The sequence below is a fragment of the Xiphophorus hellerii genome, chromosome 14, assembly GCF_003331165.1.
Source record: "Xiphophorus hellerii strain 12219 chromosome 14, Xiphophorus_hellerii-4.1, whole genome shotgun sequence".
Lineage (NCBI taxonomy): Eukaryota > Metazoa > Chordata > Actinopteri > Cyprinodontiformes > Poeciliidae > Xiphophorus > Xiphophorus hellerii.
In genome coordinates, this window is record NC_045685.1 from 3,163,828 (window position 1) to 3,177,162 (window position 13,335).

General features: G+C 41.7%; 1 protein-coding gene across 4 annotated transcripts in view; it reads left to right on the forward strand.

The window, feature by feature from the left end:
* dock11 (dedicator of cytokinesis 11) overlaps nt 1-13,335 on the forward strand; it is a 79,068-nt gene that overhangs the window by 25,410 nt on the left and 40,323 nt on the right. For all 4 annotated transcript variants that reach the window (XR_004341868.1, XM_032583054.1, XM_032583052.1 and 1 more), the window contains exons 13-27: nt 522-644; nt 735-817; nt 909-1,031; nt 1,211-1,287; nt 2,951-3,135; nt 3,247-3,312; nt 6,496-6,588; nt 8,438-8,561; nt 9,631-9,743; nt 9,888-9,971; nt 10,056-10,145; nt 10,944-11,065; nt 12,388-12,457; nt 12,591-12,716; nt 12,957-13,028. Coding sequence is in view for 3 of the 4 variants with exons in the window: in XM_032583054.1 (XP_032438945.1) it covers nt 522-644; nt 735-817; nt 909-1,031; nt 1,211-1,287; nt 2,951-3,135; nt 3,247-3,312; nt 6,496-6,588; nt 8,438-8,561; nt 9,631-9,743; nt 9,888-9,971; nt 10,056-10,145; nt 10,944-11,065; nt 12,388-12,457; nt 12,591-12,716; nt 12,957-13,028 (1,551 nt within the window). In the remaining variant the exon portion in view is untranslated. The remainder of the gene's footprint in view (nt 1-521; nt 645-734; nt 818-908; nt 1,032-1,210; nt 1,288-2,950; nt 3,136-3,246; nt 3,313-6,495; nt 6,589-8,437; nt 8,562-9,630; nt 9,744-9,887; nt 9,972-10,055; nt 10,146-10,943; nt 11,066-12,387; nt 12,458-12,590; nt 12,717-12,956; nt 13,029-13,335) is intronic.

A 13,335-nucleotide genomic window follows, 5' to 3' on the forward strand; every position in this document is an offset into this window, starting at 1 on the left:
CCATCCATGCAGATTGGATGGAGGGATGCCTGTGAGCGGCACTTCTCAGGTCTGAAAACATTCTCCACTGGATTTAGGTCTGGAGTGCCTTAAGAAAAGATGCTCCCTTCCTGTGTTCCCTCCGTCCTTCTTTCTTTCCTTCATTCCTTCCTTTTTTCCTTCGTTCCTTTTTGGGTTCCTTCCTTTGCTCCTTCTTTCCTTCCTCCCTCCCTCCATTAAACAGACCTTATTGTGTGTCTTTTCCATGTTTGAGGCATTTCTAGCGCATAGTTTCCTGTTGACAGATTCTTCCACCTGAGCTCTGATTCGCTGCGGCTCCTCCAGAGTAACCATATAGAACGATGGGTGTCCAAAGTGGAAATTGTTAGACGCAAAACAAAATATATGTCTTTTATCTATTTAAAATAAAAATTATTTCAAAAGGACCAAAAACTTTCAGTGACTTTTAGTCAAAAGCAGACTTGGTTGCAGCCATTCATCTTCTTCCTCCTCTCTCTTCTTCTCTCGTTTTTCATCCCCAGGCCATTTTCTCGGTGACCAACCCTCATGCGGATATCTTCCTGGTGGCCCGAGTGGAGAAGGTTCTGCAGAACGGGATCACCCACTGCACCGAGCCTTACATCAAGACCTCGGACGCCAACAAGGTTCCCCCCTCGCCGCTGCTCTTCACACTCAGCACATTTTACATACTCACACGTTGCTCCGTGTTCACGTCTCCTCCCATGTTTCCCCAGACGGCTCAGAAGGTGCTGAAAGCTGCCAAGCAGACCTGCCAACGCCTGGGCCAGTACAGGATGCCTTTTGCCTGGGCGGCCAAGTAAGGCAGCGGGTTGGGGTGTGTGGTTGGTCTGTGTGGTGTGTGTGTGTGTGTGTTGGATCTTGACGCTGAGCCGTCTGCTCTGACCCAGGCAGGTGTTCAAGGACGCTCAGGGCAGCCTGGACATGGATGGGAAGTTTTCTCCTCTCTATCGCCAGGACAGCAGCAAAATCTCCACCGACGACCTGCTGAAGCTGCTGGCTGACAGCAGGAAGTGAGTCACCATCATCACTTCATGTGGAGGGCCCTAATTCTCTTTAAGTCTAAGTTTGACCTGGCAGCAGAGCAAGTGCCTCGCTCATATACGTCACTTTCTTTGGAAAATTCAAACTGTCCAGTATTTGTACTGTTATTTAGTTTCAGAAAATCCCTTTAATTTTATTTGCTTTTCAGACCTGAGAAGAGCAAACTTCAGATCATTCCAGGACAGCTGAATGTGACCATTGAATGTGTCCCGCCTGATTTCTCAAGTATGTTCATATTTTCATAGCAGCCTGCTGAGTGTTGTTTTATTATCATTATATTTATTAGCCACAAGAATGGAACAATGCTTCAAACTTTAATGGATTCCCCTGGGATCTTATGTGATCAACACCAAGTAGCATATATTTGTGAAATTTACATTTTTTTAATTGTTTTTTTATTTTATTATTTTTAATTTTTTTACAAAAACAAATCTTAAAAGTGTGGAGTGCATTTGTATTCAGCCCCCTGGGTCAGTATTTAGTTTATCAACCTTTTGATCTTTTCAGAGCATAAAATCTTTTCTGTCCCTACCTACTTTATTTACCAGTGGTGAGCACACTTCCTCTAATGCGCCAATAGCAGAGCTAAATTTTTACTCAACGCTTTAGCATTTTGCTAACTTTCTACAAATTAAATTTTCCTGATAAATTATAAAGTTGTAATTTACTGGGTTTTTTTAAAGGTTTTATTGGCTCTAGTGGCCTTTATTTGATAGTTAATTGACAGGAAAGTGGGTAATGAGAGAAGGGGAAGACATGCGGCAAAGGTCACCAGGCCGGGAATAGAAACCTGCAACGGCCACGTCGGAGACTAAGGCCTCCATATGTGGGTTGTGCCACCACAGCACACCCAACTTTCCATTGTATAAACTTGGACATTGGTTGTTAGGAATTCATCCAGTAATTAGTTAAATGTTTATATTCATGCTTTTATTTTGAAGTGCATGAAGAATGTTTACGCAGCTGTTTTATTTGCTGCCTTTTTGTCCTCCCAACAACTTTATTTCAAACGAGAAACACGAAGGAGCAAAATAAAACAAAGACAGAAGAGAACAAGATATAAACATAAATGCAATGTCTGAGGGTATTAAAGAACATGTCAATTATTAGCGTTAGCTTCTGCTAAATACTGGGTTGGTGTAGAGCTTTACTGTTAGCGGAACTAAGGTTTATAAATAGTGCTTTAGTGTTAGCACCACTAAGTTTCTAGTCATCAGTTTAGTAATGAGGTGAATTTGAAGACAATGTAGACAACTAAAGTAAAGGGGTTTGAAAAAAATATTCTATTTGTGTAAATAAGTATAATAAAATTATGTATCATTTTAGCTCTGTACTGTCTCGAGTTGAGCTGTGGCTTAGTTTTTAGTGACAAAATGTGAGAAAGTCCAAGCGGTAATAAGGCGCTGTAACAAAGTTCTGTGTTCTCTCGTTTCCTCGTTCAGCTGATGGTACTTTTATCTGGAGCACAAAAGAAAAGAGGAAGCCTACGTTTCTAGATTGCCACGATTACATTGAAAGACTTTGCAAAGATCAAACAAGTAGTGAGCTTTCAGAACATGCAACTTGTGTTTCTGGTGATGATTAAGAGAAAAATAGGTCATATTGTGGCTGATTGACACAGTCCAAATGGAAATAAGAACGTGTGGCAGTTTGAGATCCTCTGGTGTGTTGATGGGAGTGCATAAAAAGCACTAAAAGACATAGTTCAGAAAAGCAGCTCAGCATCTTGTGTTGAGTGATGCTTTCCTCTGTTTTTATGCATCTGGGTTTGCACTGCGACACGGCTCCACTGTTGATCCCCTCAATTGGTGGATAATGGAATCAGTAAAGCAGAAGTCAGCTCTGCCTTTCTCCGCCCTCTGAGCTGACGGAGTTCTCTGTGCCGCAGACACGGTGACGTCCTCCTACATCCCCATCAAACCCTTCGAGGACGGCTGCGAGCGGGTTTCCGTGGAGATCGAGGAGTTCCTCCCCGTGGAGGCCAAGTACAACTACCCCTTCACCACCTACAAGAACCAGCTCTACATTTACCCCCTGCAGCTGAAATACGACAACCAGAAGGCCTTCACCAAGGTAAAGCCGACCAGAACCATGTGTGTGTGAGGCGACAGCGAGGATCATAGTGAGGCAGATCTGACAAATTGGGCTCAGCGGGTCACTGACTGTTCCTCTCTCCTCCTTCAGGCTCGGAACATCGCTGTCTGCATGCAGTTCAAAGATTCAGATGAGGAAGGTTCTGTCCCTTTAAAGGTGAGTCTCTAAAGCAAAGTCAGCCCCCTTTGCAATAGTATTCTGAAATGAAATCCAGTGCAACCAGTTACCTTCAGAAGTCACCTAACTGGTAAATAGAGTTCCTCTGCGTGTAACACCATGTTTATTGTGTAAATGAAGTACATTTAGCAGTTTTAAATACCTCTTTTTCTCAATATTAAGAACTTTGGATGCACAGATTTAGCTAATTTTGGGAGATTGGTGATCGGCCAATACTTACCTGAGAAACCGATCTGATCAACTGATCTTACACACCTCTGCAAAGGCCTGAAAATCAGCCAGTGTTCCCTTTTGTGGAGAGAGACGACTGACTGACCCGTCCACTGGGTCACAGCTACCCCATTGTGGCCAGCTTAGTGGTTTTCTTACTACGTTTAGCAACATTTCAGACAAGAAAAATCGATATTGGCCAAATCAGAATCTGAATGTCAGGCTTTTTAAAGATTGGTGATCAGCCAGAAAACTGCAGCTATAACTATAAACCGTTAGACCAGCAGACACTACGAAGGTTTATGTGTGGGCGAGAGGGTGCTGGTGACGAAAAAGAAAATTCTGCTTGAAAATCAAACAAATTTTCACCTATTTGGTCCACAAAAGTCTGTTTGATTAGCTGGAGGGTGGATTTCAACTGTGAAGTGTGGGAGTGGCAGTATCATGATGGGGGGCTGTTTCGCTGCCGGTGTTTTTTGTAGAGAAGAATCATCTCTGGTTGGACCCGGTCAGGCGTCCCAAACACATGAAACTGGTTTTACAATGGATAAAGTGGACAAACACTCAACGTCACGACCTCAGTCCAAACCAAAATATAATGATGATACCTAGAATCTGGGTCTGTCAGGTAACAGAACTTTTTAAAGGAACATCACTAATTCTGTCAAGAAGAGAGATCTAATCTGACTCCCGCCCAGCCTTTGTTATTATGGCTGGGAGGTGAATGGTTGCGTTTTTTTCCTCTTTCTCTGTGGTTGTTTTATTTCTCACTTTTCAAAAACATTCACGTTTGATGCTTTTGATTAAGCCGAGTCAGGCTGATGAAGGAAAAAGCAGTGAGGCGAGTCGCTTCTGAGCTGAAACACCCCTCACACGCCCGGCACGTCACCTCAGGTTCAGCCGGTGGAAATAGTTTTGTTCAAGCAGCAGGAGCCAGCAGCAACACCTGCCAGGAGATGTAATCGGGGCCAACTGGAAGAGTGGCGTTTTTGTGTTGGACTCCAACGTGCCTGAGAGAACGTAGGCTGGTGGCTGATGGACGCCGAGGGAATTTCCCCTCGGCTGTAAACTAACGATGTGGTCACTCGTTCGCCGTCAGCTTCCAGCCACATTAGACATCAGCTGGGATTGCGTTTCCGGTGGTGAAAATGTGACGAGTCGGGTCAGGTTTTCTCTGAGCGGAAGCTGCTTGGTGTTGGGGTTGTGTGCGATACGGTGCAAGCTCTAACAGGACGACATGTCGGGAGAGAGCGGTGATAAGATCTGGAGCAGCCGCTCTTCCACCCTCATCTTGAGTCAGGTAATCACGGCCGCCATCGCCCTGCCCGCCGCCATCGCCCTGCCCGCCGCAGAGCGCTGGGCCTCCAGGCGTGTGTCTGTACTCAGCTCCTGCAGCATCGAAAAACCTTCCATCTCTGCCTCTAACCTGGTGGGACTTAAACACCCAGAATGCCTCTGGAGACATTCGGCCCAATTCCAGCCATGCTGTCTCTGGCTAGGACGGCTCATTATCATTCATTTCATATGACAGCATTTGTTAACGTCCTAATTAAAGCCGCAGCTCGTCGGAGCGGTGTGGAATTCTTGTTCGTCTCTCCTCATTAGAAACACTGTGACCAGCGGCCGCTTGAGTCCCGCACGCATGACCATGTTTTTCCATAAAGCCTCTGCTGATGAAGGTTCCGGCTCGGCTTAGATCAGTTTGATTTAGTTTAACTGTACAGAGGTGGGAAGTGAAAGTATGTGATACGATGTTTGGGTTTGTAGTTGGCATCCATTTCCTAGCAAAAATGATACATTTCACAAACTTTCAGAAAAGTTTAGCTTTAAAAAAAGCAAAAGTGAGCAAAAAAGAAAATCAGAATTATGAGAATTAAGCCAGAAAGCTGAGGAAAAATGAATACATCTGAGAAAAAGTGGAATTTTTAGACAAAAAAACTGAATTCTGAGGAAAAAAACTGAAATCTGAGAAAAGTAGAAAAAAAAATCTTTTTTTATTGGCCCTAATTTTAATCCATACTGGGGATATGTCTTTTACTCAAATAAAAGCAAAAAATACACGTCTTACATTATGACTGTATTCACTACTGATTGAAAGTGTCATAATAAAAGTTGTAAATTCTAAATTTAAAAAGTTAAAAATGTTATAGTTTTGAGGAGTCAGAGTTTAACCTTGAATCCTGAAATCATCTGCAGGAACAAAAAACACATAAACTACTGAAAACCTGTGAGGTTGTGAACATAAACATGTCCACACATTTTTATGCAGGCATCCATCTGAAAGATGCAATAAAGCCACCCTTAGGACTGAAGAGTGAGAACATCCTATTGCTGCTTTTAGAATGGCCCAGTCAAAGTCCACATCTAAAGTCAGTTGATAATTTGTGTTCACAGATGTCCATCTTGAGCTCTATTGCATTGAAAATATGCAAAAATTCCAGTCAGTCTCTACTTGTTGGTTGAAACTGACAAAAATCTGAAAACATAAAATCTGAAACTGACATGAATTTAAAAATGAAAAACCAGCTGAAAGAAAGATGTCGTTTAATCTCTTCTTATTCTGGACACATTCTTTTGTTTTTCCAGATTGAAAGTTCAAAATGTAAGATTTTGTTGAAACTTTTCTCTTTTCAATTTCAACTAGTTTTTGTTTTCACACATGCGATAATTCTGTCCCGTTTCTGCCTCCATACGGCATAAACATATTATTCTTTCAATAATATGTTGCGTTCTGTCTTTACCTAACAAAATACTGAAAGAATCTTCCAGCATTATGGCGTGGCTCAATCTGTGCAAGTCATTCTGATTATGCTGTTTGAAGAATAAAACACTTTTGTTCACTTGGACTTAATCTTTTAACTCCTGAACTGCCCAGTTGCCTTGCTGTACTTCTCCTTAACCTCAGGTTTCAGTGAATCTCACGGCTCATTGTGTGTTTTACTTCCTTCTCAGTGCATCTACGGCAAGCCGGGGGACTCGCTCTTTGCCAGCGGCGCCTACGCAGCCGTCCTGCACCACAACCAGAGCCCCGACTTCTACGACGAGGTCAGACTCTGTTCCCTCCATTTTGACTGGCGTCCCGACTGCAAACTATAAAATGTGGAGTAAGACGTTCGCTCAGGCGGGCTGGGCTTTCTTCAAACCGATCAGGATATTTGCTCGTTACTGAAATGTCTGAGCAGCCTGAGATAATCCCATAAATCTGCCTGAGGACAGAGCTGTGAACTCACTGATTCCTCAGCACTCACTGCGCCTGGAGCTGAGTGAAAGAACAAGGGGGGCGGGAGGTCAGTGGGGTCCATATGGCTGTGGAATCATGGGGATTAGGATCTTGAGCAGGTTTAACATAACCTGCCTCAGCTCTTATGGAGGAGTTTCTCCAAAAATGACATCATGATCAAGGATTTGTTCCTGTATAAAATGTAAATCTAGACGGGCTTGTTTAGCCGTCACAATCGCATGCAAATTTCTAATACGTCTTACTCCAAATTTTTCCAAAACAGCAAATCTTAAAAATTGACTGCAGTTGAGAATTCAGTCTCTGTTGCTTCCCAGATCTAGAGTTTTCCCACCAGCTCCAGCCGTTTTCTGCATCATGTTTCATTTCCTGTCATAAACTCGCCATGTGAATCACAGGCAAACAGCTTTTCCTTTGCTGCTGCTGCCCTCTAGTGGAGCTAAAGTGTTCTGCTGTGTCACAGGAGCATGTGGGGTCAAAGCGTGCAGCAGAGGTTGAAATAATATCGTAGATATTGGCTTTTATTAATAATCAGTTTTGCTTTTTGTTCACATGCAATCTCTTGAAAATAAAATATCCATAACTAGGTAGAAAGTTTTAAATCAAATGTGGCAAGAGATTATTTTATTACCTGCTTTTTATAGACTGGTTTAGATTTTGTCATTTAGTTTTGGAAAAGTATATAAAAAAAACACAGGATGTTTAAGGTTTCACACTATATGCTTTATTCTGTTATGTAAAAGACAATAAAATAATAAAATGTTCCTGCCTTTGATTTAAATTTAGTTTATGTTTTTCATCTCAACTTGAATTTTTGTCAAACTTTTAATTTTCACACTGCCCAATAAAATCTACTCTTGAGATGCTGCTTTTTCCTCCTAAAAGTAGATTTCTCTCTACTAGATTTTTTTAATTATTTTTTTTTGCTTTAAAATATAGCTGTTTCTCTTAATGAAAGAAAAAAGGAAACAATGCACTTTGGTAGGGCACCGCACTATAAATGACTCTATTGGGTCATTATTTAGAGTTACTGTTTAAGAGAAACCACAAATGCTCATTATGTGGTTTGTTTTAAAGGACGTTTTTGTTTTTCATTCTGAGCTCAGTTTTAGGTTGGACTTGAGTTGGTTGTTAAAACTGAGCCTGTTCAACTAAACACTACACTTGACCAAATTAACTAGAAAAAAAAAAATCAGTTCCTTTTAGTCTTTTATTTTTCACATTAAAAAAAATTAGTCCTCTCTCATGGCAAAGCAAAAATGAACTCTTGCTGATTTTACAGACCTTTGTGGACGTGGATAAGATCGGCTTCACATGCAAGTATTGGACAAGTTCCCAAAATGAAGGAAATTGCAAGTAATCATATAAAGACCATCACCGTAATGGACATATTGAAGTCTAATCCTACCTGATTTATTCACTCTACCCCCTCCATTTGCTGGCTAAGTGGAGGAAAATGTGTTCTCCTATTAATTAATCATCTTGTCCCCCAAAAGGCTCTCAAAGGGTTCAAAGTAAAGTGTCATAGACTCCTCGGCCAGTTTTCCAGTGGAGACCATCACAAGCTATAGAGGAAGGGCCTTTTTGGGGAGATGGGTCCGATTCCGTACTTAGCGTCTGTATAAAACTGAAATGCTGCTGTTCCACTGCGTGCAGGTTAAAATCGAGCTGCCGGTCCACGTGCACGAGAGACACCACATCCTGTTCACCTTTTACCACGTCAGCTGTGAGTCCAGCAGCAAGGCCAGCAGCAAGAAGAGAGACGGAGTGGAGTCACTGGGTGAGTCTGCATGTCCGTACAAAGTGATTCAGAAAAGCAGAATTTACTGGGATTAACGGAGGGCGCACAATATATCAAATTGTGATGTTAGTGTGTGGAATGTCGCAACTGCAAATTACCACTCGGTTTAGGTTTTATCCCCCAAAGAAGCCACAAGAATTGAGAAAAATATAAATTTAAAGCTAGTAACATTTTTATTTAATTATTTCAAGCATGTTCAAACATTCATAGTATTAAAATGTCAGATGCTCACATGATGCAGTATTTGAAAGCGCATATATTGTATATAAGTTTTGTTAAAATTAATTAATCAATTAATTAATATATTTATTTTATGACTACCTACAAAAGCCGCTGCAATTCCACACCAGAACAGAAAATATTTGTCATTTGATAATAACATTTTGATATCTCTGGCACTTTGTCTGTCATTTATATGTCATAATAAAATGTTTTGAGACTAAAGTTTTTGGGCCTAAAAGTGACACTTGAGGTACTCCTAATAACTTAATTGCGAAAGTGGTTGATGTCTGTGCAGTACATAAAGGATTCAAATTAATAAGGTAATTAATAAATAACTCTCTGATATATTCCTTCTCTCATTTTTGTGGCACTTAGCAAATATAAATAATTTAGGTAATTCTCACTTAAAACACAAGAAGCTTTGCCTGATTTAGCATTTCAGGGAGAGACAAAGATCTATGTGTCATTTTAGTTATTGTGTGCAAACTTCTGTTTTCAACTGAATATTACTGTTTCCGTCAGGAAATATAAAAAAAAAAAGCAGAACGAGTAACATTTCAGTATAAATGCAATCAGTTGGTGTAACTGAGTGTGTGGAGAAGGAAACATGTGGAGGCAAAAAGCTGCAGAGAATCTGAGCTGCTGGATGGAGAATTATTCTGTTGTGATAGTAGCGCTCAAATTCCCTTCAATTATTATTTTTTATTATTATTTTTACAAATAAAGATGTGTAAACAGCCTTCAGACTGTTGTGTTGACGTATTACTACTGTTCCATCTCACGTGACTTACCTTCTGTTCATTTGATTCATCTTCATGTTCTTCAGTGGGATACTCCTGGATGCCTCTGCTCAAAGACGGGAGGATGCAGTCATCGGAGCTCCAGCTGCCTGTCGCTGCTGCTCTGCCTGCTGGGTATCTGTGTCAGGACAGCAGGAAGGTACATCCTCGTTCTCTCACCAATCTGAATACCTGATTCAGGAGCTCAGTCCTTCTGCGTCCTGTGCGGAGTATCTAAATAAAATGATAACCGCCCCCCAGAAACCTGAGTGGCCAACCATATTCTGCTTCCTTCTGCTAACAGTCCCAGCCAGATATAAAGTGGGTGGAAAATGCCAAGCCACTGTTTAAAGTGAAGAGCCGTGTAGCGTCAACAATATATCCTCAGGTCAGTCTCCTTTCATTAGCCGATGTATAAAAAGTGAAGCAAGACACAAGAGATGAGATGGTTCAGCTTTATGTCTTCCCACAGGATCTCCATCTGCATAAATTCTTCCAGCACTGCCAGCTGATGAAGACCATGTCAGACGGCAACCCAGCAGAACTCATCAAATACCTGAAGGTGAGCAGCCATGATCCCTGGCTACGGGTACGGAGGCTCCTTTTAGAGAGCCTCCATACAGAGAGGTCACCCTGCTTTTTTTTTTCAGAGAATCCTTCTTGTCTGAAGTCATTTGTTGGGTTTTCTTTAGATCCTCAACGTTTTTTCCTCACATTTTCCACTTCTTAATTTGAACTTGGACAGTACTGAATACGATTCCCAACTTGTTGGAGATCATTTTACCCCTTTTCTGTTTTGTAGGATTTAACTACCTTCTCTCATTCTATTCTATTCTTTGTGGCAAAGAATCCAGCAACATCAGTGGAGCACAGGATAAAACATGCAAGGGATCTGAATGGAACGCAAAAACTCCCTGTCACATATATAACATTAGGCTTTCTTGTCCGTTCTTCTAGTCCAAATCACCACAATTTAAAATAAAATAAAACTACTCCCCAAACCCACAATATTAATCAACATAGTCTGATCTCCATGGTGAAATAAAACCCTGCCAATTTTTCCAATAATTCTTACATTTTCCATCACACAAATATTCTGCATTACGTCAACCCAATCTTGGCTTTTTTGCTTGCTACCACCATAATCCTCTACATATATTTATCGGCTGCTCTTGTTCACCTTTCCATCCCTCTTCCCATGTACAGAGCGTCAAATGTGAATGGAATATTCACCCTCAGCGCTTTACTCATACGATCCCAAAACACACGGACGTGATCAGCTCCAGCTTTTCCACATTGCCTCCAGTCCTCTCAGGAGTTTTTATTGTCTGTTATCTTCTGTCACTGTTTCCTCCTGTAGTGCCTACATGCCGTTGAGACTCACATCGTCATCACCTTCCTCCCAACGGTGCTGATGCAGCTGTTTGAGGTGCTCACAGCCGCCACCAAAGAAACCCACGAGATTGCTGTCAATTCCCTGCGGTGAGTTATTGAGGATCTTCCACTCTATCCATCCCGTTCATTTGGCACACTCCACTCGTAGTCGTTTGGACCCGTTCTGCTTTCAGAACTGCTTTAACGCTTCACTGCAAAGCGTTCGAAGCATTCCTCAAAGTTTTCTGGTTCCCTTAACCACATTTATCTGGTTGAGTTTCACTAGTCACGCCATGGTCAGATTACTACCTCATCTGTATTAGTTAATGGTCTATAAAACTATAAAATAGTACCAGTTTGACAACATGAAGTAGGCTAATGGAGTACAACATCAACACATCATGCTCTGACCTAAAGAAATTCAAGAGGAGATGAGAAAACGTCACTAGCTGTGTTTCCATTACAAATGTCTGCAAATCTTTGCCTATATTTTGCGAATGTCAAAAATACACACTTTCGCAAATGAAATTAAAATCACATGTGAATAAACTTGTCCACATGATAAGTCATTAAAACTCATGTCAGGGGCTATGTGTGCATCAGTTTGGGGAAATTGAGGTAACTGATGTTACAGAAGAGCAATAGATTCAACACATTTTAATGACTGTTTATGAACTGTGCGACGCTGTGAGAGCTCCGGTGGAGCTGGCTGCTCATTGTCTGGGGAAAAAAAATAAATCAAAACAAAAGCAAATCATCATCCTCTTACTACTTCCTGTCGTAATCTTCATCGTTCCTGCCAGGATTTTTATAGGTAATTGAAACGCAGCTGGTGAGAATCATCAGTGTGGAATTCTGAATTCAAAGTTTCCAGCCAACCAGAATGCTCTAAGATCGACTGGGTCAGAACTAGGCCCGGCAGACATAAGGGAACAAATGCAGAACGTATAGAGCAGTGAGTCTGTTCAGGAGCTGCCGACCAAAAACACTCCTATTGCACATCCAAGAGGAAAATCTGCAGACTGACCAAGCAAAGGGGAATCTGTTTGGAAGCCAGTGTGTACTCTGGTCTAAAACTAACAGCATTCAAGAAGAGGCGGCAAAGTGACCATCTGGAGCTGCGTTGCTTCAAGGTTGTGTGGTGCTTCCAGAAGTGCCATTAAAATGTTTGTAGGGAGTGATTGCTTGAGCAACTGTTGCCGGTCATAATCTTAAGCCAGGCTGGAAGTGTTCCCTGATAGCAACGTAGGCATTTCTGTCTACACAACTTTTTCGGATGATTGTGTGTGAAGATACCTTCACCACATCTAGATTTATCAATACATTTAGTTGCTGCCATGTGATTCGCTGATTTTGTTGCCAAGGTATTGAACTGTTATACCTAATATAATCAGTATATGTTTTTAACATTTCCCACTCTGTCCTTTCAGTGTAATCATACACATAGTGTCCAAATGTCACGAGGAAGGACTGGAACACTACCTGCGCTCCTTCGTTAAGGTGACCTACAGTCCACATCCATATTCCTCCAGTTATTTCTGTCACCAAAGCAGCAGCAGGTTATGTTTGGTTGTTTCTATTTAAATGTTAAGATTAATGAGCTGTTTTTTGTTTTTATTTTTTTGGGTTTCAGTACGTCTTTGTGGCCAACGCTCCAGCATCAGGAAGCTCGTCTACCACTCACGAAGTGCTGGCCACCGCTGTAACAGCCACTCTTAAGCAAACTGCAGATTTCAACACCAGCAATAAACTGCTCAGGGTGTGTAATACCAGCTCTGAACAGCAGGGGGAATACTAGAGTTTACATTTGTTGGTATCCGCAGCCTGAGCAAGATGAAAAGTCCTTCAACATGTTTCTGCCTGCCGTCTCGGTATTTGACGTGTTTTCCCATCACCGTTTCTTTATCTGTGGTGACGGCTATTCTTAGGAAAACTGTGTAGGAGGAAGTTCTGACTCTAGGTTAGCTTGTGACCTTTCTCTCTTCACCTCTCTTTCTAGTACTCATGGTTCTTCTTTGAAACAATGGCAAAGTCCATGGCCCAGTACCTGCAGGAAGGGAACCGCATGAAGGTTGGTATTCAGTGACAATCCCCTCCAATCCAGATATTCTTTTCTGGTGTGCGTCTGACAAGTTGCGGCACATTGCATGTGGTGTGACGAAAACACACCATTATGTTTTCACAAACCTCCCACTCAAGGATTCTACTAGTTCATTACTCATGTGAATACTGTGCATTGCAGTGTCATGAATCTGGGTTTCATCTGGGAGCTAACCAGCAGCACTTTAAACTGGAAACTTAGGCTTAATGAGGGAGAAGGAGGGTTAGTTATTTTGTTCTGTGTTTCCATGGTTTCAGTTTTCGTTTTTGGATTTTAA